Source organism: Halichoerus grypus, chromosome 6, assembly GCF_964656455.1.
Source record: "Halichoerus grypus chromosome 6, mHalGry1.hap1.1, whole genome shotgun sequence".
Classification (NCBI taxonomy): Eukaryota; Metazoa; Chordata; class Mammalia; order Carnivora; family Phocidae; genus Halichoerus; species Halichoerus grypus.
Genome location: NC_135717.1, coordinates 174,469,082 through 174,496,815, shown reverse-complemented (window position 1 = coordinate 174,496,815; position 27,734 = coordinate 174,469,082). Strand labels below are relative to the sequence as shown.

Here is a 27,734-nt window from a genome sequence, read left to right as displayed (position 1 = left end):
CCCGCTCCTCCGTGTTTCCGCAGAACGGCGACCTCAAGAAGCAGCTCCACGAAAGGCAGCCGCGGATCGCCGCGCTCAACGACAAACAAGTAAGCGAGCTGGAGCCTGCGCCCCCCAACTCCGCCCGCGGTGGGGAGGAGGGGTCGCCCGGCACTTTGGCAGCACCCTAAAAAGTGCCGGCCTCGGCGCCGCACGCTCAGACTCCCAAAGGAGTCTGTCTGCAGCCCTCAAAGTTACCCGCCCCCCCTTTTTCTGGAAAGAAAGAGCCGGGTTCTTGGAGGCCGAGGGGGGAGAGCAAGGCTCCCGCAGTGGCCGAAAGAGAGAAGCTGCACTCAAAAGGCGGCGAGCAGCCCGGCGTCCATTTTGAGTTGGTGGACATGTTTTTGGAATGTGGCAATTTCTCCCGGCTCGGTGTCCCCCACTTCACGCCGGTGTGAGGGTAGGGGTGGCGGGGGGCGGTATTTCGGGCCTGGACACCAAACTCCTTGGAAGCGATTTCTGGATTCCATTGCAAATCTGATTTAAAGAATCGTTCCTCTGGGCTCCCCCCTCCCCTCCACTTCTCCAGCATCACTTTTTATTCTCGGAACCTGACGCCAGCTCCCGGGGAACAAAAGAAAGGCGCCCCCAGGACCCCCCAGTTCTGCCCCAACTTTGGTCTCTGGCCTGCAGGCGTGGATTGGGACACCCGACGAGCGCCTCGCGGTGGGGGGCACGGCCGCCGACCCCCCCTCCCGGCCCCTCCGGGGAGGAAAAGTTGTCCATTGTGACTTAGTTACGCTGAGCTCAGCGCTCGGGGTTTCAGCACCACGAACAGATGCCGCCGCCAGAGCGCGGCCGGCCGCGCGCCCCCGCCCCCTCCCCCTCCCTCCCCGCCGCTCGCGCCCCTCCCCCTCCGCTCCTCCCCCTGCGCGCCCCGCTCCCCGCACACGCGCTCCCGCCCCTTCCCCGCGCCGCCCGGAGCCGAGAACTTTGAGCGGCGCAGCCAATGGCGCTCCCGGGGCTCCGAGGCTGGCGGGGGCGGGGGCGCCGGCGCCCCTCCCCGCGGCCCCTCCCCTCCGCGGGCCCGCCCCCGCCCCGCCGCGCCCCCTGGCCATCGATCGCGCTTCCTTCGGAATGCCGGCCGCCGCCGCCAGCACCAAACTTGGACAGCGCCGCCCCCGCCCCCGCCCCCGCCGCGGCCGCCGCGGTGGCCCCCGCCGTCCTCCCCCAACTCCTGGCCGCGGATCCGATGCCCCCTCCCCGGAGGGGTTTTCGGTGGAGGGAGAGACAGGGACGAGATCGGCGGGGGTGGCGGCGACCGCGGAGCGGGAGAACTCGGAGGCCGGGTGTAAATTTCGAGTCTTTAAAGTTGAAAAGTGGTGGGAGGGGGCGTGCGGAAGAGGAGGGGGCCGGGGACTGCGGAAAGAAAGATGGCTGTCCCCGCGGGTCCGCGCCTGGTCGGGGGCGCCCGGCTGGACGGGAGGGTTGGGACGAATGCATTAACCCCTTTCTGTCGGTGCCGCGGCACCCCCCCCCGGCCGCGCGCGCCCGCCCGCCCGGCCCGCGCCCCCGTCCAGGCGTGGAAGCTTCCATTCCCGCCGGAGGGGGGTCCGGCGCGCGGCCCCGGCGAAGTCGGGGAGTTCGCGGGGGGAGGGGACCCAGGCCCGGCATTACCATTTTGATTGCTTTGATGCCATTTTTGGAGGGGGAGGGGTTGGAAGACCCTTCGCTGAGCACAAAGATGTTTAATCGCTGTGTAGAATCAAATCAGATACTTTATTATTATTATTTTTTTTTTTAGAAAAAAAACCGCATCACCAAATCCCGTACAGTGTGATAGCGAGGGATGCTAAGCCCTTTTTCACTGGGTAGAACGACAAGTTGTTGACTCTTATGCTCTGAGTGGAAGATTTAAGAGAGAGAGGGAGGGAGGGAGAGGGAGAGAATCCAGTAATCCACAGCATTTATTGCAACAATGTCTTTATGTGTGCTTCTACATGGCAATAGTTTTACTATTTGGAGTGGCTTTTCAGGGCTTGGGTTTGATCATTTCTTCTGTGTTGTAGCAACTGTTTCAAGGCTGTTTAAAATTTTATGATGATAGTAAATGAGTAGCTATTTATTATCTGTCATGCCGGAATTTCGATGAGGCTGAGAGAAACATTTGAAATTGTGTTTGGAGGCTCCAGTGCAGCTTCGGGGAAGGAGCTTTCCTACTCCAGGCTGTCTTTGCCTTTAAATTTGAACTCGGGGAAGGAGAGATGCTTGCGAATGGAATGTACCTCCATCTTTTTGTGTGTGTTGAGTGTGTGTTCAGAAAGAAAGGAAACAAGGAAAACTTTTGTTCTCTGGCCTTTTAAAAATGTTTCTCTTTTAAATGACTAAATATAACATATGGTAAGCAGCCAGCCTTGGGCCTGGCCATCGGAACTTGTGTTTGGAACTGTCTGTTGTTTTTCCTTTTCCCTTTGTGGCATTTTATATAACAAGGGCTCATAAAAGAGGGAGGGGAGGGGGCCGAGGCCGTGGTGCAGCATGCTAATAAAGCTGCCTTGTCTCTCCCGAGCTCCGCGGTGAAATCTTTCAGAGGTCACCTATGAAATGAGTTGGGTAGACTTAACATTTACTCGTCTCTCCCTCCTTGGGAGAGTTTGGTGGTGATTGGCAGCTCGGCTGGGGAAAGGTCCATGAACAGGCTCTTTGGAGGTGATACCGGGCTGCACCCAGGGTCTGGAAGAGGAGCAGCGGGGGCTCTGCTTGGTCACCTCGGAGCCTGCCCTGGAGTAGCAGAGATGTGGGAGCAGGTATGAAAAGGCCAGTATTTTAGAGTTTGTTTTTGACTCAACATAAAATTAAAGGTAGTGCTCATTTATAGATTTGCTCGGGAAGAAATTCATACCATTTACACTTCCGGAGATGTGTTTTTGTGCTGCTCCTGCCTGGAATGTGGGATGTAAAGGTTAAGTTTCAATTAAAAGTGCATACGTGGATGATGAACTAGATAGTAAAGCGAACGGATGACCCCATTATCCGCATCTGTTAGAAATACAATAGCAGCTGAGTAATATCTTTTGGTGCCCAGCCATCAATTTCCCATTCACACCCTTGACACTGGAATTTTTTCAGTGATTTCTAGAAACATGGACAAGTGTTTAAAGATGTTTATCAAGGACTCACAGAAGTAAATAGGTTGGTTGCCGGTCAGAAGTAGAGAGATACAAATCCTGTGTAACTCTCCAGTGTGTCTCCCACCATTGGTGGACTAGGGGATAAACAGGAAACCAGCTTCCATAGGACCTCGCTGTTTGAAAACAGAGTTCATATTTTTTCCTTTAAAAAAAAAGAAAAGAAAGGAGGTGTGGGGAGTTGGTCAGAGCTGAGTTTTGGCCAGGCTGCATTCTCAGGTGTGGCCGCCGCGCCTGGCTGCCAGGTTTTGAATTCCAGTGGAGGACGGACCCCTCGTCTTTAACGACATATGATGTGTGAAGACTCCATTAGTTGCTCCAATGGTTTTACGCCATGAATTTGCAGCACATGCAGAGAGGCAGTAACATTTTTATCTAAATTGTCAAGCAACAAGCGCTTCCGTGTAAATAACAGACCCATCATAAATACTGTGTTTTTTTGTTTGTTTGTTTGTTTGTTTGTTTTCCTTCCCTCTTTGGAGTTCTCAGCACGACATTTAGGTGTCACATGTAGTGGGCATTTCCAGACCTGAACTTGATGAAGTTCAGCTTCACCACAGAGGGAGAAGAGCCTTGTGTGTTAACTGCAGCCTGGGCTGGTGTGGCCTTGTGAGAGAGGACCCCCCCCCGGAGGTGAACTTGGGGCCTTTTGTGCTGCTCGATCCATCGATTTGATGGACTCTGGATTCCGAGGGGCTGTCCTTAAGTGCAGCCATAAAAATATGTCTTCTTGAAAGGTATTATGTATGTGGCATGCACCCGGGCGCTGAATCATGTCTTCACTGTGATTCACTAGCCGTGGTGGACACCAGACGGACTTTGCCTTGGAAGTATCCACCGAACGAAATTGCAGGCTGGGTTTTATTCCGAAAGCTCCCGATTGTTTGCAGTCCTTTGGTAAAAGGACATGCCATTTTCCAAGCTTTCCTTCAAGTCTGTCCCTATCCAGGAGGGTAAATTTTCATCTTCCTGACTCTGAGTGGAAGTTGTCATGCTTCTGATAGCATCATTATGTGCTAAAGAGAAAAGTGTCCCAAAGTTCCATGTTCCATCCCCTGCAGGGAAGAGTATGGACTAGGACAGCAACCCCCAGCCCTGGCTTGGCCCACCACCACCCTTACCCCCCAGCAGCCCATGTCCCTCCCACACTCACCTGAACCCTGTTCCTGGAGTCCCTCTTCCTCTCCCCACCCCCCTCACCACTCTGGCCCCTCCTCCATCACCTCTTAGTTGGAAGATTGCAGTAGCCTCCTCACTGCATCCCCTGTAAAAACAAACAAACAAACAAACAAAAAAACCCCACCACCAACAAAACCCAGAACAGCTTTATTGAAGTACAGTTCACCTATCCTATCACTCATCCGTTTAAAATGCACAATTAAGTGGGTTTTTTGTGTCTATTCACAGAGATTTGCAACTGTCACCACCATCAATTTTAGAACATTTTCATCCCTCAGAAAGAAACCCCCCAGCTCTCCCTCGCTGCCCACCCCCGCCCAGCCCTAAGCAACCACTGATCTGCCTTCTGTCTCTAGAGAGTTGCCTATTTTGGCTTTCCTGTGAATGGAATCACACGATGTGCTGTTTATGACCAGCTTCTTTCACTGAGCATAATGTTTTCAAGGCTCATCCCAGTGGTGGCAGGTGGTGGCCCTTCATTCCTTTTTGTGTCTGAATAATATTCCATCGTACAGGTAGACCACAGTTTGCTTGGCTGTTCACCAGCTGATGGGCATTTGGGTTGTTTCCTTCTCTTGGCCACACGAATAACGTACTGGATCTCCTCTTGCCCCTTCTGGTATGTTCTGCTTGCCCTGCTTGGTCTCCACTTCAGGGCACTCTGCTCGGTTCTGCTTGGTCTCCGCTCAGGGCACTCTCCATCTCCCTCCTGCACATGGCAGTGCTGTCTCTATGGTTGCTTCCAGCAGCTTCTCTGGCACCTTGAGCATTTCCTTGCCTCTAGAGAGTGCTGGCTATTGTCTCTCTGGGATCTTTTCCTGTCTGCTTTGTGCTAGACTGTAAGCTCCGTGAAGGGCGGTGGCTCCATCTGCTTTACCTCTGCCCCTATATTCTCAAGGCAGTGCTTTGTAGGGACTGAATGCACATTTGTTGAGCGAGTGGATGACCTTGTCACAAGATGGGCATGAGGATTAGCAGTGATTTACCAAATGGTCCTCGCCAAATCCCTAGCCTATAGTAGTCACGCGATAAATGGCAGGTTCTCATATGTTCGAAATGAGCAGACATAGAAATGAGTAAGACCCACAATTCCCTGCCCTTGGAAACCTCACCAAAGAGTAAGGCATAGATAACCATGTTTCCAGAAAAGTGCTGGGAAAATCACACTGTGGGAACACCAGCGTTGTCCCTGGCCTGGAGACTGAGGATAGCTTCCTGGAGGGGGTTGGGGGAGGGGTCCTCGAGGACACCTGGGGTTGTGGACGGGAGAAACTGGTGGCCAAGCCCGCTAAGGGACAATGGCCTGAAGAAACCCGCAGGTGCTGTGAGCTTTCTGGCAGTAAGACCATGGGAGAGAGCAGAAGAGGGACATCAGAGAAGGCGAGCTGGGGCCAGAGCAAGGAAGGCATCACTCGCCTGGATGGAAGGCCTGGATTTTACACCGTAGGCTTGGAAAGTGCTCACAGATCAAGAAGGGGCAGGAATGGTGCTGGGAGCAGGTGGGAAGGGAGGAGAGAAAAGGAGCCCTGAACTCCCTCCCTGCTTGGCCCAGCCAGGCCATATGAGCTCTTTAGATGTTTGTCCCCTGCATAGGGAGGCTCTCGTATGGACGATGGGACCTGTGCATGACGTGGGGGAGGAGGCTGGGAGGCTGCTGGCCCCATAGCCCTGGGTGACCAGAACTAACAGGCTGCGAGGACAGGGGCACCACTTGGTGATCCTCTTCCTCCTACCTTCACCAGAGCTTAGAGCTGAGGGGTGGAGCTTCTAGAAACCTAGTTAGCAACTCTGGTCAGTTGGTTTAAAAAAATATAGGTGTGTGTATGTACATATACATATACACGTATTTATCAGTTATGTCTGTATTATTGCTTTTATTTTGACTATAAAGTATATGATAAATGAAATAAGTAACAAATGTGTCAATATGTACCAATAAATATATATATGAAGTGCGTGTAATACATACATAATATAAGTCAGTTAATAACTTTTCAGGATTACGTACTGAAAATGAGAGGATTTGTTTTTGAACTAAGAAAATAATTACCATTCTCCTGAAGTAAAATCTTAACTAAGGAAGACGGTGATCAATGTTCTTTTTATTATTTCTCTTAACAATGAGGAGATAAAGAGGAATTCTGCTTTCAAAAAAAGTTTTGATTGTAAAAGCAACACATGCTTGCTCGGAAAAAGGTTCAGAGTACGAATCTGAAGGTGCGAAAACACAAGCCCCCTTCTTTCCACCCCGTCCTTGCTTGGGGATGAGAGCAGGGCATGTTCTGTGCACACACAAACACCTGTAACACAGATAAACACGCGCAGTGCAGGCACCAAGCATGCCATGTCTCAGCTTGCTTTTTACACTTGACATCCTGTTGTGCACATCTGTCTTGGGAAGAACTTGGTTGAATTCCACAAGCATTGAATGAGCATCCACCGAGTACTGGGCATATGGACGTGATGGCGGGTGGTGTGCTATTAGCAACAGTGACGTCTCATTTTATAAGGCTTTTTACACTTACAAAATGCTTTCACCGGTCTCTGCAAACATTTTCACATATAGCTGGGGAGACAGGTGTATCCACCGTTTCCTATCCCTTGAAGCTCAGTGAGGCGTCTGCATGAGCTGTTCAACCACCGGGCTCACTTGGGCAGCAGGTGGGAGGGTGTGCTCTGATGGGGTGCTGGGGGGATCGCTCCAAGGAGGTGACGCTTCCACCTGTAGAGAAGCAGAGAGACAAATTGCATAGAGATGCATGCCTCGGCTGTCGGCAGCATCATACTCTTCGACGGGTCTGTCTGTTCCATCACCTCTTTGATGCTGTCTTTTTATTTGATTGTCAGGATAATCCCATGACTTGGGGGCAGGCCGGGCAGGGGAATCTTTCCTGCTGGACAGATCGGAGAAGGGCAGCTTCCCAAGGTCAAACAGCTTGGGACCGCTGAGATGGGCCTTCTGTTATAGCCACTGCCTCATCTCCGATGGGCCCCGCATTGTAGAGTCAAACGTGATGTAGCCACAAGAGCAGAGACCCTAAAGTCACACACCGCAGTTCATATCCCAGCGCCCCACATCTGGCTGGGTAGCCTTGGACAAGTCATTTTGCTGCCTTGAGCTTCCTCTCTGTGAAGTGGGTGTAGTAATAGGACCTATCTCAACCAGGAAGCGAAGGGGTAGATTGAAGGGAATTGTGGTCCCTGCATCCGTGACCACAGAAGACACCTGCTGAGCCCCGCCCTGCGCCTGGGGGGCCACCACCTTTGCATTGCTGCTCAGGACTCTTCCCCACGTCCTTTTCCAAGTGAGGGTGTCCTGTTGCCCCGTGGCTCGTGATAGAACCTTCTTCTCCAGCTAGTCCAGGGTTCGCTTTGATATTTAGCCTCTTAAAACAGCTGCTGACGGAGCTGTACAATTGATTTCAATTAGCTTTGAATTTTTTCAATGAGATGACTCTGATAATAACTTTGGTAATCCCACGATGCCTCATTAGAGCTGCTGGCTATGATGATTAGCCCTGTGATTTAGCAAGTTTTTCCTCCGATACCTTTGTCTGTCCGGGAAGCGAGTCACGGGCGTGCTGCCGTTTTCACATCACTTGGATGAGCCCATACTGAACGCGCCGCTGCCCGGTCGCCCGCCGGAGCTGGCCGCTGGGCCCGAGCAAGCGCCTGCCTTCTCCAGCCACATGGGCTCTTGCTGCCGAGCAGCATTTTGGCATGGTGACACGCGGGGGACTCAAGGAGGCCCTTACCCCAGACACGGGAGGACTTCGGGGGAAGAGGCAGGTTTCCGGAGGAGGGTGCAGCATGGCTACGCTGTTTGGAATGTACATTGTTTAAGGAACTAGGACTCTGGATTTGATTTCTCTACCAGAAGAGGGCCGCCAAGAAGGTTTTTAACTTCTGTCTCCGAGAGGCATGTAACAAAGAGGTTAAGCACAGGCTTTATAACTGGACAGAGAGGAGTTGTAGACCCAGCGCCATCCTCCTGTGTCTGTCCCACATTCAGTGGCTGTAAAATGGGAATCACAGCCCCTTGCAAATCAGGTAGCAGAGAGTGGCATGCGGTAAGTGCTCAAGAAATGACATGAGAGAGGCGCTCGGAGGGTTCTACAGGACGATGCATTAAGCCCCGGGTCCTCAGCAGGTGGGACCTGGTGGTCATCTTCTGATTCTCCATCCTCAGTCCCAGCTTCCTTGTTCGAGGCTAGCCTGAGCCAAGCCCTTCCTCGGGCTCCCTTGGACCCCAACCCATTCACTGTTCACATAACCCTTTGGAGAAGGCCTACTCCTAATTTCTATTTTATTGAGGACAGGCTGAAGCCCAGAGAGATCGAGGGGCTTGTTGACATGACACAAGCAGTGAGTGGAGGGGCTGTAATCCAGTTCCGGGCCTCATGGTCCTCGCCCCTCTGCTGGAGTGGGGGGGGGGGGCAGGGGGGCGGGGATGATAGCACTTCATGCCACGAGTTAGAAAAGGGTCCAGGACATGCATTAAGATAAAAGTTAAGTGGAGTTAGCGTGTCAGAGACAAGCCCTGGTGAATTCGAGGTAGCTGGTCCGTGATGATGAGTGGGACCTTTACTGTGGAGTACAAGGTCATAGAACTTTGGCGGAGACCTTGGGTCGGCATCCAGTCTCTGCATGGGGCACCAGGGTGGGGAGTGGGCGGCAGGCTGGGTGCAGGGAGGGGTCTCTGCAGCATGGAAGCTGAGGTTCGGACTGGCCCCAAAGCACACTCTCCTCCCCACCCTCGGGTGAAGAGCCCCTGGGTCCGCGCCCTCCACCCTCCGCTTTGCTGGCCCTCCCTTGGCCCCCTCTGGCTCTGCTACTGGGATTCTTCTTGTTTTTAGTGTTATTTCACACTGCAGTGTGGAGGCATCTTCTCATTTTGAAATGGCCTCTGTTTTCCAAAGGAACAAACATGCTTCCTTAAGATTTTTTTTTTTTATTGGTGGTTACTTATTGTTCTGTGGTAGCAGTTTCCAGAGCGTGGTGAGAAACTGCTGATCCAGCTCCGTTCTGGTTTCAGCCTCCGCCTGCCGACAGCGGGCATCCCGTGCGGTCTCAGCTGGGCCGCACTTTACTTTTTTTTTTCTTTTTGCTTGGCACCTGTGTCAGTCGTTTTAAAACAGCAGAAAGAAGTGCTTCCTTGGGGGATATTCGGGGTTGTTTTTTTGTCCAAGGCTGAGTGGCTCCTCAGCCTCCAAGTACTTAAAATAGGAGGGGCAGGTGGCTGGATCTTTATCTCAAAGTGGGGATAATGCTGTTTCCCAGGCCAGGTTGTCCTGAGGATTAGTGAGGATGCACGGACCAAGTGCCTGGCGTAATTCCCAGCATGCAGCAGGGCAGTGGGGTCAGAGGGAGCGGTTCGCAGAATCACTTTATCAGCCGTAGTGGGCGACGCAGGAAGCGGGCAGCACCCAAAGAGGTTACTGCCCTGGAGAAGTAGATGGCTTTCAGTCGGGGCAGAAACCCCTGGGTTGCTGTTGTGTCCACGGATTGGTGTGGCCCCCGCTGGGACTGAGTCATGAATTTGGGATTTGGTGGAAATTGAGGGTGGGTGTCCCCCCAGACTTGGCATGACGGCTCAAAGCACAAGATGGGAGAGCCACGGAGGGGGGAGTGTTGTGGGGCGCCTCTGCCAAGCCCCATGTCACCCATGGGAAACTGAGGCCCTGCGCGGGGGATGGGGATGGCACCCAGAAACCAGAATGGAGCCCTGGGGGACACCAGTCTTCCTGATCGCACACCACAGTTGTGTGAGAATTGCCTGTCATTTTTGTTCAAATAGTTACATTTCATTCATCGGAGGGTGTTTTTGGGAAGCATCCTGGTGGGGGTTCGCTGTGTGACGTGCTGCGGTCTTGCACAGGATGTCCTCTATGACAACAGGACCGCCAAGAATGGACCCCAGGGCAACACCCAGGGGGGGTGGTTTTCAGAGCCATCCTTAGACTTTAAGAGCAGTTGACCCCCTGATTGACACAAATAGGGGACTGGCAACGTTGGCAGGACCCAGCACATTCTGGAATTGCCCATTTTATGAGACTCACTGAACCAGATTGCAGCTCTCTAGGTGCAGGTAAGTTTCAAAAAGCTGCTTCAGAAAGAGTCCCTGCAGGGGTGTTTGTGACCCAGCTTGCCCACGTGCACTCCTGCCTTCAGAGACTGACTGCGGGCTTGCGTGGGGAGAGTCACCCTCCTAAACGGAAAAGGTGCTAAGAGATTGTAATATGAGGGGAGCTGTCATCTTTAGGGGAAATCATGACTGCCTTTTCATCTCTTGCGTGGAAGCAGCAAAAAGTTACTTGAAACACCTGTTGGGAGAGGTCCATTGGGGTCTCCCTGGGGGGTGCCAGCAGGCTGCCCCTGGGTGATACTGTAATCCATCTGGGGAGAAGCTTTTTGCCCCACAAAAGAGAAAAAGGCAGGGATGGGGCAGGGGAGAGAGAGAAAGAGAGGGAGATGTGTTTCTCTTTGATGTCATTCAGGCGGAAAGCCAATCTGCACATGTAAATGAACTTGAAAATGCAATTAAAAATATATACATATTAGAGACTGTGATCCAGAATTTAACGTGAGATGCAGGTTACAAAGTGACAAGCAGCATTTCCTACAATCAGTGATACCAACTCTTCTCTGTGATTAATGCGTCTCGTCTCAGTGGTAATAAACGCACCACAGATAAATGCCAGAATTATTTCTTAAACTACCGTTTGACAGCCCCACTGAATGCAGAGTTTTCTTTGCCCACGTCGCTAGCCTCCTCCCAGCTGCCACCGCCAAGGGGGCACGTGCTCAAGAAGGCCCCTCCAGGGGCTCGTCCTGGCTTGACAGAGGTGACACGACAGTTGCGGGCATCATCGTGGGCAGAGATCAGAGAGGTCCTGAACGCGGCCACGGCTGCAGCACCAGCTGGTGGGCATGTCACAGGGAGGTTGCGAGGAGCTACCTATGGCCTGCATCTAAAGCAGGAGCCGGGACCTGGGGGACCTGGGGGACCTGGGGTGTTAAGTGTAGGGAGGGGGCTGGAAGGGAACAGGGTGACAGAGGTCTCTGTGACGTAAGCCCTTCCTTGAGAAGGCAGTTGTGGAGCGAAGGCCTGCGGAGGCTGGAGGAGTGAGCCTTGTGGCTCTCTGCAGGAAGAGTGTTCCATCCAGAGGTAACAGCCTGTGCAAAGGCCCTGAGGCGGGGCGCGCCTGGCATTTCCAGCGGAGGCCAGTGTGGCTGGGAGAGAGTGACACGTGAACGTGAGGGAGGTCGGGGAGCTGATGGGACGGGGCGGGGGGGGCTGTCCTCTCCAGCACAACTGACCCCTGCCCTTAAATCATCAACTGGCTATAACGTATAAGAGGGAGCAGCCCTTCCATGGCGCAGAATTTTGAATAGAGGCTGGAAGCTACCGGATGGGCAATTTTAACTCCCAAGTCTGGAGAAATTCCCTGATGAGCTGTCCCAGGATAGAACTGGTTGTTCTGAATCCTTTGTCCACCAAACCAGCATCTAATCAGCCAAGGGGAAGCAGCAACCAACGGCAATTGGATGGGAGACCAGGCTGGTTCTCCCTATGCTGAGATCCTGTTCAGAAATGCTAAGGCTCATCAAGGATTCTGTAACTGCCTAATTACAATCTGAGATGTGCTCACTAATGCAGAATCGCAAACTTTGACCCCGTGGGCCAGTGCGTGGTCCTGCTGAGGGCCGGGCCCTCTGGAGAGACCATGCCCTGCAGTGGGGCAGGGGCAACATGGCCTGGCACCACCCGTCACCCGTCACCCCGTGGCCTGGGCCCCATGCAGCCTTCTCCTTTGATACTTCAGGAGAAACCAGAAAGTGCTGCATCTGTGAGATCTTGTGAGGTGTGGATTTGGGTAGTGCATGCATTAAGGCCTTTTCTAAATGCTGCTGGCCCAGGGGGACACCCCTGCAGCCAGATCCAAGCTGTGTCCTTCGCGGTGCGTCCTCTGATCGCCTTTCCGAGTTCCCTCCCCGAGCCCCACTTCCTTCCTCTTCATCATCCAGGCCTAGCTGAGGTGGGGTGGTGTCCCTCCTCCGGGCCAGTGCCCCTGCACAGCTCCGTCGCACTGGGTCCTGATCTAGTAACATCCTGCCCCTATCTCCCCCAGTCAGCGTCTCACGTGGCGTCCACGGACTGAGCACTCAGATTCTATAATCTTCAGGTGCTAAGACACGAGCGTCTGAGAGCGAGCCCTGAGAGTCGGTGGTTCTGGGCTCTAGAGACAACCCCCTCCCCGCAGCCCCTGTCAGGGGAAAGCGGTCGATTGCCCGGCTGGAGGGCCGTTGAGGTTCTTCAGGAACATTCAGCTCTCATTTAGGTAAGTAAGTGGAACTCAAAGATATTTCTGTAAATAAAACGGGCCTGCAGCCGCCCCGGCCGAAGTCGGCGCCTTGTTGAAGTTATTTTATTAACAAGTTCTGCTGAGTGGGCTCGAATGGGGACCGCCGCTCTCATATTGTCGATCTAATTATAAACACGAGGGACAGGACCAAATAAGTAGCCTTTAAAGGGAGAAGAGTCTGGCAGCTTGGCTTAAAGTGTCCTTTAATGAACTTCTTTGGTACTTGTATCTTAGCAACACATTTTATTACATCCTGATGCAGCTGGACGCGTGCACGGTAACTTGTCCCCTCCCCCGCTGCCCCCGCGCCCGGCGCTCTTTGGCGACGGCGGGAAGAATGTACCGACCCGCTTTCCCAAGGCTCTGTGTGCGTCTCTCCTGCTTTGTTTGGTTGATGAAGAAGGCAAACACGGCGCCGGGAGTGGGGACCTTGCAGGCTGGCTGGAGCTGGCACGGAGGGGACCCTGGCCCGGGCCTGGAAGGTGGGCGGCCCTCCCGCAGCTGGGCTGCCTGCGAGTCCAGATGCTGGTGCTGCGGGCTGCTCGTGGATGTGCTGATTCTCTCCCGGGCGCTCCCCGGGTTTGGGTATTTTTATCTGGATTTCTTTCCTGTAATGACTAATTTGGATGTGGTGGAAGTGGGGACGTTTGCAAATCTTTCATGGTAATCAGCAGCCTGTAAGCGGGGATGGAGGAGTGTTCTAGACGAAGTGGACATGGTGGGGAGGGCGCTGCAGGAGCGGAAGGAGGACTGGGACACTGGGCCTGGCTCCGCTGCTCGGAAGCCCAGGGAGCTCAGCCGGTTACTGACCTTCTCTGAGCTTAACTTTGTGGGTGGCTGCATGAGTGTCTTGGGGCAGATGACCACAAAGCGGGGGGCTCACAACGACATAAATTCACTGTCTCCCAGTCCGGACTGAGCAGTCTGAAATCAAGGTGTGGGCAGGGCTGTGCTCCCTCCTGAGGCTCGAGAGGAGGATCCCTCCTGCCTCTTCCAGCTCCTGGGGGCTCCTGGTGCTCCTGGGTTTGTGACTGCCTCCCTCCAGTCTCTGCCTCTGGCTTCACGTGGCCATCATCCCTGTGTCTCTGTCCTCTCCTCTTCCCATAAGGATCCCAGTTGTTGGATTTAGGGCCTGCCCTAACCCAGTGTGACTTCAGCTTAACTGATCACATCTGCAGACATCCTAGTTCCACATAAGGTCACACTCTGACATTTTGGGTGGACCTGAATTTGGGGGTGACTATTCAACCCAGTGCACCTGCCAGTTGAAGGTAATCACACTGAGGGTTGGGGGATCAGAATCGATGGTGGCCTCTTGATGTTAGCCCAATGCCAGGAATGCCTTGGGCCCCCACTGTGTTTGCCTTTCCCAACCTTTCCTTACAGTTGGGAGCTGAGAGAGGAGCTGCCGAAATGATCCTCCATCATGAGCAAGAGGGTGGCCGTATTTTCTCAATGTGTTACCCAGCAGTTGGTGTGAATATTGGACATCAGGACCATCCCCAGAAAACCTGGGTGTGTCGTTTATTATAGCTGGTGCTCACCAGAAGTGGAGAGTTTGACATGAAAACCAGCCAGCCGATGGTTTTGCCCTGATTGGTTCTCATTCACTAGCAGGGAGAGGTGCTCTAGAACACAGTAGATGGTGAGCAGGAACGCGCACCTGCTGGGTGGCATGGAAGCTCCCACTTGCCTTGTAGGAAGGCGGAGGGCGCTGGCTGGAGTCCGAGGCTCTCCTCCGCCGGGCTCCTACCTCCCAGGAGCTTTAGGGATCTTGTTCCAGGCACATGTCTCCATGGGCCTCAACTTTCACATCTGTGAAAGGACACTGCCTCCAAGGCCCGTGGTGGGGATGAAATTCACTATGCAGAGCCCATCTGTAAACTGCAAATTGCCACGTGTTGGTTTGGGTTTTCTGTCCCGTGGCTGTGGTCGGCTCTCCTGGATGACTGGGAGGCCACATCCTCTCTGGTCTGCTCGAGAACTGTCGTCACAGGCTGGAGGGTGGAGCCATACTGCCCTGTGACAGGCCCCCTGCCACCCGGACTGCTTCCAACGACCTCGACTCCTGCTCTCGCTCCCCTCTGCCAGGCGAGGAAAGCGAGGCTCGGAGGGGCACAGCTACTCATCCACGGGCTTAGCTCTGGAGCTGCACCTGAACTCAGTTGTTCCCCGGGTGCGAACTCAAGCACCTGCACGTCTGTGTGCCACGCTGCCCGCCAGCCGTCCCAGGGGCTGGGGACACTGCACGTGTGTGTGGCATTAGGGGTTCACATGGGTCTCCCCTGTACCTGATGCCCTGCGCTTCTCGGCATCTCAGGGAGTGGCGGGTGGAAGGGGGTTCCCGTGGGACTGATGAGGAACTGGAGTCCCTGCTGTGTCCCCAGGGCCCTGCTGGGTCAGGCTTTGATCTTTCTGCGTCATTCTCTGCATCTGTAAAGTGGGGATGAGAGGTCACTGTGCACTTCGCAGGGTCATTGCAAGAGCAAAATGGAAACACGAGGGGAAATCGGGAGACTCGGAGGGCTGCGCATGGGGCTGCTGGGGCCACGTGGGTGGGCTGGAGTGTCCACTGTCTTCCCCATCCCCACCACCACCACTTATTTTGCGCCTACTGTATGCCAGCCGTCTTCCACGCCGTAGTGCCGTGTCACTCCTTGGAACAAAGCTGTGATCCCTGTTTACGGGAACAGGAAGTGACGCAGGAGCCCTTCAGTAGGGGGTGTGGTGAGCGGCCCAGAGCCAGGCTCGGACGGAGCTGGGGGAGAACCCTGGAACCCTCCCACGCCTCCCCATGCGGAGGCTTCGTTCCTCGTGTGCGGGTTACACTTGACAGTGATCCCTGTGCCTTCCGAGGCTTCTGGGGCTCAGCGGGGGATGCGGTCAGTCATCACCCTTGCTCTGCTGCTGCCCATGGTGGAGCAGGACTGGAAGGCGTGGCTGGTGGGAAAGGCTGTGGGGTGGCCATCTCCCCGGCTCCCGAGCGCCAGCTGGGGGGCTCAGGTCTGTCGGCCCCTGAGACCACGCCGAGGGGCTCCCTCCCGGGGTCAGTCCCCCTGGCCAGGGTTCGGCAGGGAGCCCTGTCGTGCTCCAGCTCCTGCCGCCTGAAGGCACAAAGAAGCGAAGAAAGAGGCCGCCATGGACCACCGTTCTGCTCCTTTTATTTCGCCCCCTGTTGTTACCGTACACTGCGTCGGAAGATTCCGCAAGGCTGCCGTGTGTCAGCGGCTAGTTGGTAGGTAAACAGAATCCGGAATTGTCCCCTCACAAAGCGGGTCCAGAAGGGGCTGCTCTTTCATGCTGCAATGGAAAGACCCACTGCGTTCCCACACGGTTCCGGCTGCCCCGAGCGGCATGGGCTGTGCCCCGGGGACGCTTGGAGCCTGTGAGGCTCTGTTGGTCAAGCCCCAGGTCTCTGCTCTTGCTCAGCACTTTCCTTTGGGGGCCTCCAGCCCTTGGGCTGTGTCCCGTGTCGCTCTTGCCCCCGTTCCATTGGCCAAAGCATGCCATGTGACCCCCCTTGCCAGTGGAGAGGCCCTGAGGGTACAGGACAGGGGGCAGGGGTGTCGTCCCAGCCAGTTGGGCAGCTGGCTGCCAGACAGGCTCCTGCTCCCGTGGCCCCTCTGCACACCCACTTCCCTGTGAGCTGCGGGGCCCAGGATAAGAGGCAGGGGAGGGGCTGGAAGAGAGCGGCCTCTGGAGCCCACAGACCTGGGTCCATGTCTTGCCCCTCTGGAAGCCTTCCCCAGCTTGCTCCCTGTGCCCGTGCATACGTGTGCTCTCCCAGCTCCCAAATCCGGCTCGCCCGTCGGGCCAGGTGTAACCCGTGTGTCCTTCAGGCAGTGGCTCCATGACACCCCACTGCCCTGAGCCCTGTTTTGTGTGGGCAGCTCTGGGATTACTTGGGGGGGGTTGCTGCGGGAGGCAGGGCGGCGCACGGCGGACAGGCTGGCCTGACCGGCAGGGGACACAGCTCTCTGCAGTTTGTAAAGGAATCCTCTTGCAACCCAGGGGCTGCGAGCATTTTAAGGTCTTTTTTAATTAAGTTTTTCCTCTGGGGCCTACGGTCAACATCTGCCGTTCCGTCGGTATTCACCTGTACCCCGCGTGCTCTGGCCGGGGCGCGTGACCGGCCTGTGGAGGGGGAGGTGGCTGGGGTTGGTGTCATGGTCATCGTCCCTAAAAGTCTTCTTCTCCCCTGTATGGCCTTTGACACCCCCCGCACAACCCATCCCTCCCAGTTCGCTGGGCCCCGGCCACGTGGCAGAGGGCGGCTTGTGGCTGTAAACAAGACACAGCCTCCGAGGGGGAGGCAGAGAGACAACGAGAGGACGCTCCGTCGGCGTCTGCGTCCGCTTGTCGCAGGTGCTGTGCTTCAACCTCCCGCTGACCACGGCAGCTCCAGGGACGGGTGCTCAGTTCTCTTTGGGAAGCATCACGATGTGATTCTCCCCATTTTGCAGATGAGGAAATTAAGGGCTAGAGAGATAAGTGACCTGCCTGAGGCCCATGGTGAGTGAGGGGCCGCGCCAGGATTCCAGAAGCATCTACTTGACCCCAGCAGGCACTCGTATCCCCATTTTACAGATGAAGAAACTGAGCCCCGAGAGGTCAGTGACTTTCCCCAGTCACCCACCTTCTAGATGGTGGTGCTCAGATTGGCACCCAGGTCTCCCCTTTCCCTGGGCTGTGTGGCTCCTAGAGACCTGGGGGTAGAAGGACATGGCATGCAGCCCCAGACTCGAGATCATTTGGCTGGCGGGCGCTCTCGCTGCCCTGTCCCCACTAGGTGCACCAAGTCCCCCAGTGGCTGAGCCAAAATGCACTTGTAGAGGGCTGACCCCTCGTATGACAACCCCTGGCTCAGTATTCGTCATGCATATGCTGTTGGAGGAGGAAAGGAGGGATTTGACGGGGAGGGTTTGGTTTTTGGTTCAGATCTGGGGCCCCCTGAATCGGTTCCAGTGCCTCCTGATCCCATTCTTCCATCCCTCCATCCACCCCCTGGGGGAGACCTTTGTGACCCGTGGACCGATTGGCAATGCGGTGCTGGGGGTGGCGCTCCGTGGAATTATGAGCTAACTGCCCCCCAGGAGCTCCACGTCACCCCAACAACAGCTGTGGAGCAGCCTGGGGTGTGGTGTGGTGGCCAGAGATGGCAGCCGTCGGTGCTCTGGGCGATCGGAGGATGGGGACACTTCTGGCTCTGGACCCTGACCCTGAACAACTCTCCATGGGTTCAACCCTCAGATCCCATCTCTGACCTCTGTAAGTCTTGTGACCTTGAGCAAGGTATTGGCCATCCTGAAGCCTCCATTTACAGCCCATAACAGAGCTCCAGAGCTCACATGGGTGCAAGTCCTCGGAGGGGTGCTCTGCCCGGAGCAGGGCTGGGGCTGGACTGCCCTCTGCCCCTGCCGCAGGGCTGCTGGCCAGTGGGGGCCACCTGGGACTCCGGGGAACACGGTGTGGAGACCAATGACTTGAGGAAGAAGATTCAGAAATTCTTTGATGACAAGCCTCTCGTTGTCTGACCTCAGATCACGTCTTCAGCCTCATCTCCCCACACGGAGCTGTTGACCATGTGTCTCAGACACACAAAATACCTGTGGATTGCCCTTTTCTCTGTAGCAAGATCCTGCTCATCCCCCAAGGTCAAGATCATCTCCCCACCCTCGAGGGAGGCACCTCTGGATTCATTTGGATCAGATCACGGGGGTGGTACTGACGGTCACGGTGGTGGGGGGGGGGGTTGGTGGTGAGGATGGTGATGGCCATGCTGATACCGGGGATGGTGAGGATGGTGATACAGGGTCCCTGGGGATGGTGAGGATGCTGAGGATGACGTCAGGGATGATGGAGCCACTACCGCGAGGGTGGGAGTGTTTTCCGAGCTACCTGACCTGTCATCACCACAAGCCCCAGTGGAGGAATCTTGTCCCCACCATACACTGCAGGAAACACTGCTGGCATCAGGGGCCAGTGCGGCCAGTCTTGGCTTTGCTTCTCTGGGGCCGATCAGACTCCTCAGTAAAACCAAGACCGTGAGGGGCGTTGTCTGTGTCTGACACGTTGGTGCACGACAGTGAAATTTTAATCAGTGCGTAGTGGATGCGCATGTGCCTTATAGACTGTAAATGGGATAGAAATGTTTTTGCTGTTACAGCGCGTCCCTACAGACAGCATGCTGTGTGTGTGTAAAGTGGAAACAAAAAGCTTTGGAAATAGTTCTAACATGACCGAAGTCAACAGCCAAGCAACAAAGTCCCTCATGCACCTTGTAGGCCCTCCCGGGAACCCCCGCCCAGAGTCAAGAACAAGATGACATAAAACATGAAACGTTACCGACATTATTTTTAAAGACTGTGAGGCTCAGATAGCATTTTCCGGGGCAAGTCTATTCTGTGGTTTTGCAGTTACTTTTGGGACACCTGGTGTCACTTAGTAGGTCTCCTTGTGAGCTGTCCCTCTTCTGACCAAGCCTGTGGTTCCGTTGGCTGCCAGTGGGTAATGCTGAGGCTCTGGAAGGAAGTCCCAAGAATAGAAAATAATATGTGATCTTTCTTGAAAGCTACAACTTTTTAAAAAAAGATTTAGTTATTTATTTAAGTCTTCTCTACACCCAACGTGGGGCCTGAACCCACAACCCCGAGATCAAGAGTTGCACACTCCACCGACTGAGCCAGCCAGGCACGCCTTGAAAATTAAAACTTTAAATGAAAAAGAACAAGATAAGCAATCCTACCACCCTGCAAATTTAATTGATGGATTATGGAGAGAGATTTAAATAAAAATAAGCATACATGTCATTCACTGACATAATTGCTACTTCTCATACTTAACATAGAGTTTTTTAACTCTCGGATGACCCTTTCCTCTCCACTACAGTGTTTTCATGCTTTGCAAAAACTCAGGCCCTGATTGGACCTTTGTTCAGGGTCACCTAGATCCTGGCCCCTTGACCGTCTGTCTGCATCTCAATCTCCTGGGAACTCCATCTGCCAGCAGGTGCTTGGTGGTCCTCCATACTTGCGGAACCAGAAGCTCCACCACTGAGCCCAGAAGTATGTGTGACATGCCCCCCTATGAGATTCTGGAGCCCCTGAAGTGTGAGAACCAGGCCTCTAAGTGAGGATAACCCTTCCGCTGGCCACCTGACAAATAGAAAGGTGTGGACAGCATGCTTCTTCAGTCCTTTTCCTCTTTTGTGATGATGGTGGTGATGCTGGTGGTGGTAATGGTGATGATGGTGATGATATAATAATGGTGGTGATGGTGATGATAATTGTGATCATGGTGATGATAGTGATGGTGATGATGATGGTGGTAGTGGTGGTGGTGGTGGAGATGACTGTGATCATGGTGATGGTGGTGGTGATGATGAAATTGATGGTGGTGATGAAGGTGGTGGTGGTGATGGTGGTGGTGGTAATGAAGGTGATGGTGGTAATGATGGTGATGGTGATGAGGTGGTGGTGGTGATGATGGTGATCCTGGTGATGTGGTGATAGTATAGTAATGATGATGGTGATTCTGTGATACGGTGGTGGTGACGACCTGGTGATGAGAATGATGAAGATGATGATGGTGATTGTTGTGATAATGGTGATGGTGATGATGGTGGTGATGGTACAGTAATGATAATGGTGATGGTGATGATGGTGGTGGTGGTGATGGTGGTAGTGGTGATGATGGTGATGATGATGATGGTGGTGGTGGTAATGATCATTGTGATGGTAGTGGTGGTGGTGATGGTGATGATCGTGATGATGGTGGTGGTGATGGTGATGGTGGTGATGGTATGGTAATGATGAAGGTGATGGTGGTGATGGTACGGTAATGATGGTGATGGTGGTGGTGATGATGGTGGTGATGGTAGTGGTGGTGGTGATGGTGGTGGTGATGATAATGAAGGTGATGGTGGTGATGGTACGGTAATGATGAAGGTGATGGTGGTGATTTCTGTAATAGCGGTGATGTGGTGGTGATGAAAATGATGAAGACGATGGTGGCGACTATTGTGATAATGTTGATGAGAGTGGTGATGGGGGGTGATGGGGATTTTTGTCAAGATGATAGTGCTGATGGGTGTCCTGCCTTGCTACCATCAGGGAAAGGTTGAGGAGATTAGGGCATGGAAGTTTCCATATGCCTCAGAGTACTCACCTTGCACTCTTGAATAAGGTATGGAAATTTCCTGAACCTCAGTTTCCCTGCTTATAAAATGGAAGTAGCCATATCTTTATAAGCTATCGAAGCGTGTGCAACTGTTCATGGTTTTATTATAACTAGAGGATTGCACTCAATTTTATGTAAAGGGGTAGAGGAGGAAAGAGGACTGTCAATGAGAATGGTTTGCGATGTTAGACTGTTTTCACTTTTATGTCATTGGTATTTAGACATTTCCGCTTGCACTCACCTTTCTTAGGATGGATTTTAAAACCTCTTTCCTTAAAAATTTATTTAAAAAAACAAACACAGAAAGTGCAAAGGATCAGCGACACAGCCTCCATTACCTGCCCCTTGGCGTGGTGTTGGGGAGAGGCTGGGGTCCCACGTCACACACCCCAGCTCTTGTAGCTTTGTCTTCGCTCCGGTCTCCCCGCAGGGCCCCCCTGCCATGTCGTGTGCTGCCGCCGCAGGCTCTGCCCCAGTCGGGGAGCTGCCCACGCCAAGTGGCTTGGACGGCTGGACTTCCTGAGAGCCACGGCTGAGGCTGAGAAGCTCTCTTTTCCCATTTTAGGTGCCTTTGCCTTTGCTCAATCCAAATCAGATTTTGTTTTATCTACTAGAGCTTCATTTCATAATTCTGCTGGCTTTGATCTCGTCATCAGTTTAGACATCTTCCCTTGCTGACTTTTCCTCTTAGCCCCAGGTGCCTCCTTCCTGACACGGGGCCTGATGCTCCTGTAATACATACTCAGCCCTAATGAGCTACTTAAAAAATAAGTATTGATTTCTAGATAAAAATCACAATTAATTTTAAATGTCCTCTGTAAACCTTGTTACAAATAATTGCCAGAAACACACAAAGTCTGAAATTAATTAAAATCGACAGCCTCATTTGATGCGAGATGTGCTTCTCATTTTTTAGTTATGTCTGTGAGCCTCGTGGATAGTGCTCAGGCAGAAGCAGTGGCCGCTAGATGCCAGGTGGGCGGGGGGATTTGCTGGAGGAGCAGCTCAGCTGCCTGTCCCCAGGTCTGGGTTCACCCAGTCCCAGCTGGCAGCCCTGCCTCCTCTTTAGAGTAGTTGGCTGACTTTCCACACCTCCAGTTCCGCATCTGTGAAATGGGTTTACTAATGTTGGCCTCACAGATGGCTGGTGGAAGGTGACAGTGACCACGTGCCTGCTCAGAGGCTGTGGTCAGTGCTTAGTCTCAGCCTTCTGTCCTCCCCACTCTCCCTGCCGCTGACCAGCCCTGGAAATTTTAACCCACACATCAGTTGTTGGGGTCATATTGTTGGTTCATTCACTCGCTTAACTTGTGCCGTGAGATAAACGGAAGCTGATGAAAACACATGGCTGGGGGGGGCCAGCCAGGCAGAGATCCCCTCCTCTGGACAAAAACTCTGGTGCTGAGGGTGGGGAAGCAACTTGATCGAGGCCAGGCGTGAACCTTCCACGCTACCACACTGCTGGCCTCGGGAGGCTGGCGGGGTCATCGGGAATTGGCCATGGCCAAGGCGGAAGGAGCCACCGGGGGCCCCAGCTCTGTGATTCACTTGCCCACCCTGCCCCCAGAGTAACATAAGCCCCTTTCTCAGCAGCGGAGGGGATGTGTAGGGGTGAGTACAGCAGCGTTGCTAGTAACAGGTGCATTTATGTTAGCCTGCATTCACGGTCAACCTTTTGTCGGTTTCCATTCCAGAGTTCTCAGAATCACTCCAGTGTGTCCTTGAGCACAGAGCCCTGTAGCCCTTCACAGTTCCTTATTGATCCCTGGGTGGCTATTGTTTAGGGCCACAGAGGATCCGGTGCCACCTCCCCTGTCCCACTTCCTGAAGGAGCACAGGTTCAGGGCCAGACCTACCCAGGACTGGTTCTTAGGAACTACTCTGCTGATTACAGGTGCTGGGCAGCTTACTCAGTGTCTCTTAGCACCTTGGTTTCCTCATCTGCAGACAGGAGAGTAACACTACCCTAGCTGTTGTCCTGTTTGTTCACGTGTTTACTGGGGAGGCGGGTGGCGTTTCCTGAGCGCCTGCTGTGTGCCTGACCTTGGGCAAGTGCTGGGAAAACAGACCAAGTGCACGGGGCCCCTGCCCTCTACAACAAGCTCATAGCCAGGTCTGGGGACACGTCAGGACACCCTGTCTTGGTGGGTTAAAGGGGGAACTCAGAGGTCTGAGGGGGTCCCAGCCAGGGGCCACAGGAGACAGCATCCCTCAGAGGGTGGAGGTGACAGGGAAAGGGCTTCACAGATCGTGCAGGCTGTCAGGACAGTGTCTTACCTCCTTTGCTCCCTCTGCTCCGGCTCACCTCCCCCCTCCTTCTCTCCCAGCCCCTGGGTATCTCTTAGCCCTCTCTCTCCCTGTCTCTTTGGAAGCTTTGGGTTGTAAGGGCCAGTTCCTCATCAGATTTCCTCTATGCCTTGGGTCCCAGAGACAAATAAATGGACCCCCCCAGCCCACCCCATGTCGCTGCAGACGGCGGCTGCAGAGAAGAGAGAACAAAGCTTGGGAGTTATTTATTTATTTCTCGCTTTGCAGAAATGTTTATTTGGAAGCGGCACGGCAAGGTGGAATGGTTTGATTTGATTAGCAAGTCTAAATGTATTAGCAGCAAGACAGAAACGATATTACAATTAGTGGTAATTAGCTGTGCTGATGACTCTGGGTGGCAGTGCAGGGTGACAGTTGTTGCTTCCTGGTCCCAGGTTAGACTAGGAGGGCACTTTACCCTTGTGAAGGGACTCGGCTCCCTGGAGACACAGGACCCCGGCCCCGTCGTCCGCACGTCGGAGTCGCAGCTAATTAGTCACTTCACAGGACATGTGTGCCGGGCCCACTTGCGTTGTGTAAAATGTTTGTGGGGGGCAGTTGGCCTTACTTTTGGGGAACCGGAACCTTCCAGGCTGCTTTGCTTTGGCACCATCCGTAACAAGAGCAGCGGATTCCTTCATGCCCTACTCCTCTCTCTACACGATTTTATCGTGGCCCAACCCCGAGCGCCCCACTCCCTTGGGGTTCCCTGTGGGCTCTCTCCCTGAGAGCGGGGTCCGTGCAGTGTCGCAGGCCCAGCCCGGGCTGCAGAAGATGCCCGTGGTTACATTGGCCAACGCGTGGTGGGCGCGTGGGAACACTGGGAAGGTGCTGGGCGTAGACTTCGGAGACACCGGGACCACATGCCCACATCTTGACAAGTTAGTTTACCCTCCACCCCATGTTGTCAGTGACTTTGACCTAGGATGTGGGGTGGGGCAGGAGTTCCCCAACTTCCGGTGGGGGCCCCAGACCTGACAGCATCCTGCAGAAAAAAGCCAAGTGCTTCTTGTGGGGAGAAGAGAACGTTTTGGAGCTAGATGGGTGTGGGGGTTGCCCGACTTTGTGAGCATATTGAATGCCGATGAATTGTTCACTTTAAAATAGTTATTTTTATGTTATGTGAATTTCACCTGAATTTTTTAAAACTGCAAATTGCTAAGAGGTATATTTTGAAAGCCCGAACCCTGTAAACAGAGCACATCTCAGAGGCTTTAGGGAGATAAAGCTTCTGAAAACACAGAGCTGGTATTGGAGATGATCATGGATACTGAGTTGCCTCTGGGATGGAGCGAGTGCAGGAGTGAGGAGGGGAGAGGGGCACCCCTCTCCACCTCGCTGAGGCCCCAGGGACATGGTGAAGACCCAGTGCAGGAGGTGTAATCCTTTGGGCAAGAGTGAGGAAGAGGTAAAAGAAAAGTGAGCCCACGTGCGACCATATCAAGTTTCTGCCCCTGGCTACCCTCCAGGGGCTGCAGGAAGGGGCAGTATGCCTCTGTCACGTGGGAGGAGGCAGCCCCACCTGCCTTAGTCCCGCCAGTGGCTCTTGTGCTCGTTAGAGACCACAGCAGCCTCCCTGGTCTCAAGGTGGACTTGGCCTCAGCGGTGGCATCTGCCAGGCCTGCTTGGAGAGGTGGCCCCAGACGGCAACTCCTTCCCATCCCCCCCCAGCCCCTACCGTCAGGAGGATCCTCTGGGTTCCGGATCTGTTCCAGGCCTGGAGCAGGCATGGCAGGTGCAGCAGGGTGAGACAGGCATGGTCTGCCCACGGGGGCTGTTGGCCTAGAGCCACCCGAGCCTGGGTGGTGTGCTGTCCGGGGGAGCTGGAGAGGCATACAGCTCGAGGAAATGCTTTCTGAACTCTAAGTGTGATTAGAGTTTAGGGACTATTATTATCGGCGGGGGGCGGGCATCAAGAAAGCATTGAGCTGGGTAGTGGGAACACGGGCTCTCTTGTGAGGTGAGGACCCCGGGCCTGCCTCACTCGGGGGCCTCACTCGGGGGCTCTGGGCAGACCCCGCACAGCACATCAGCCTGTCCAGTCCCCTAAGGGATATGTATCTGGTCCCTCGAAATGCACCCATGGTCCAGAGCCTTTTGACAGAAGCTGGAACCCAGCACCCAGGGGTGCCAAAAAGATGCTCAGCCCTACCCATGTCCAGGAAATAATGCCCATGAAAACCATAGAGATTGATTCCTCCTTAGGATGCTGACGGTGCCCAGGGCCGGTGAGCACACAGACCAGCCCAACCTCCTACGCAGTGCTCGAGGGCCAGAAATTGGGGGATTTGGAAGACAATTTGGAGTCATCCAGTAAACCTAAAGATAGATACCCACATCCTGTAACCAGAAGTCCTACTTCTGGATGTGTGTCTCGGAGAAAGCCTGACGCAGGTGAACTAGGACTTCAGCACATTCCTAGCAGTCCAAACAAAACAAACAGACGTGTGCTGACCCTCGATGGGTCAGTAAGTACACGCATGCGCCATGGGGCAGTGAGGAGGAGGACCAGCCGGGCCACATGCAACAGCAGCGAGTCTTAGGAATGTGGAGTTGAGTCCAGAATGGATGTTGCAGAGCACTTTGGTATGAGTCCATCTATATAAAGTTCAAAAATGTGCAAAACAAAACCTATCTTTTGATACATCTATTTTAATACAAAAATTGAAAATTCAGGGAGTGGTAAGTATAAAATCATTGTTACCTGTACATGGGCGGGAGTGGGGAGGGCACTAGGGGTATTTCAAAGCTAGTATTCGTTTTACTTTGTTAAGCTGGGTACTGGGTACACAGATGGTTTGTTATTTTTTTTCTTTTTAAAGATTTTATTTATTTGACACAGAGAGAGAGACAGTGAGAGAGGGAACACAAGCAGGGGGAGTGGGAGAGGGAGAAGCAGGCTTCCCGCGGAGCAGGGAGCCCGATGCGGGGCTCGATCCCAGGACCCTGGGATCATGACCTGAGCTGAAGGCAGATGCTTAAGGACTGAACCACCCAGGCGCCCCAGTGGTTTGTTATTCTTTAAACGATACACATTTTATCATTTCTGGTGTGTCTTCATTACCTAGTAATAACGCGTGTACATTTAAAAAGTGAACCTGCAGGTGTGGAGGGTCCTGCCTCATGCACGGTGAGATTATGTGCTTTAGAGAAGGCAGACGGGGGGCAGAGCTGTCCTTGGCCATACAGCCCCCAGGGACAGGGCATTTCCAGCTTCCCAGGAGCAAAGTTGTGTAACCTTTGGAAGACCGAATGCTCAAAATGGCATAATGCCAGATGTGGAAATTGTGAAATGTAAGTCCTAAGTCAGCTTTTTTTTCTCCCCCTAAGGCGGTGTAAAGGCCGCATTTTAAAAGTTTTGTTTTTAACCCAGATAAATTCTGGAAATGCAGCGAAACCGCTTAGCGCCCTCTCCTGGGCAAGGCCAGGTGGAACCGTGGTGTCCCGGGTGGTAGGACCGCTGGGCCCCCGTGGGTTCAGCACCACGGACAGCGCCAGCAGCTTTCTAGCCCGGTGGGGCATGATGACGAGCCTGGAGATAAGGGGTTGGAATCCTGCTTCTTGCAGTTGTTAGTTGTGTGGCCTTGGGCAAGTCTCTTAGGAGGCTGGAGGGGCTCCCTTCCTCAGGGAGCATCAGGTGAGGGAAGCTACTGCCATGGCACCCAGCATGGGCTCTGTGCTCCAGAAACGGCCATCCTGGTTAGAAAACCCTTTGTGCTGTTGAATGGGAAAGGACTGAAGGGTGGTCAAGGGGCTGGGATGGGCAGGCCAGGGCAGGAGGTGCCAGATCAGTCCTGCTGGTTGGAACCATGTGACTTGTGAGGGACTTCCCAGTCACCACCATGAGTGGTGACTCGTGTAACCAGGCTCTGCACATGCTTCTAGGCTGGCTGGTAGGGGATGGGGAGTGGACAGGAGCTCCACTGTGGCTCTGTGGGCACCTGCCCATCCACCACCTGCACTTCTGCTCAGGACCAGCCTCAAGGCGGCCAGAGGAGGAGTGAGGCCAGGCAGGTGCAGGCATTGCCTTGGGTTTGTCTTAGTGGTGAAGCAGGTGGAGGGAGCAGAGGGATCTCGGCCAGGAGCTTGGACCCTTGGCGCTCAGGCCCTGGAGAGGAGGTGGCTTGATGCACTTGGGGAGGGTAGTGAGATGGAGGTGGTGGCTTCTGGAAAGTCCTTTGCTCTGTTCTCTTTTCTCAGTGAAATGAGAAGCAAGGCCCTCAGCTGAGTGTGGGGATACAGGGGGGATGGGGGAACAGGTGGAGGAGAGGTGTGAGACGAGAGGAAAAGGCTCTGTGCTGGAGGAAAGGCAAAGGCTGAGGGAAGATATCAGGATTCTCTCAACTTTAAATCCTAGGCCATTTGTTTTCAGCACACCACCACTCATTTGTTAAATCACATTTCTTTTTGATTTATTTATTCAGCGATTGGGCACTGAGCAGTATTATAGGATCTAAACTTTCGGTAACAGCAAGAACGTTACACCATTAATTGGAACGAATTGGTTGGCATCTGTATCTCCATATACTACCCTGAT

General features: G+C 53.8%; 1 protein-coding gene across 2 annotated transcripts in view; it reads left to right on the top strand.

Moving 5' to 3' along the window:
• PHF21B (PHD finger protein 21B) overlaps positions 1–27,734 on the top strand; it is an 88,796-nt gene that overhangs the window by 1,037 nt on the left and 60,025 nt on the right. For both annotated transcript variants that reach the window (XM_078076726.1, XM_078076727.1), the window contains exon 2: positions 24–89. In XM_078076726.1, coding sequence (XP_077932852.1) covers positions 24–89 — 66 coding nt within the window. The remainder of the gene's footprint in view (positions 1–23; positions 90–27,734) is intronic.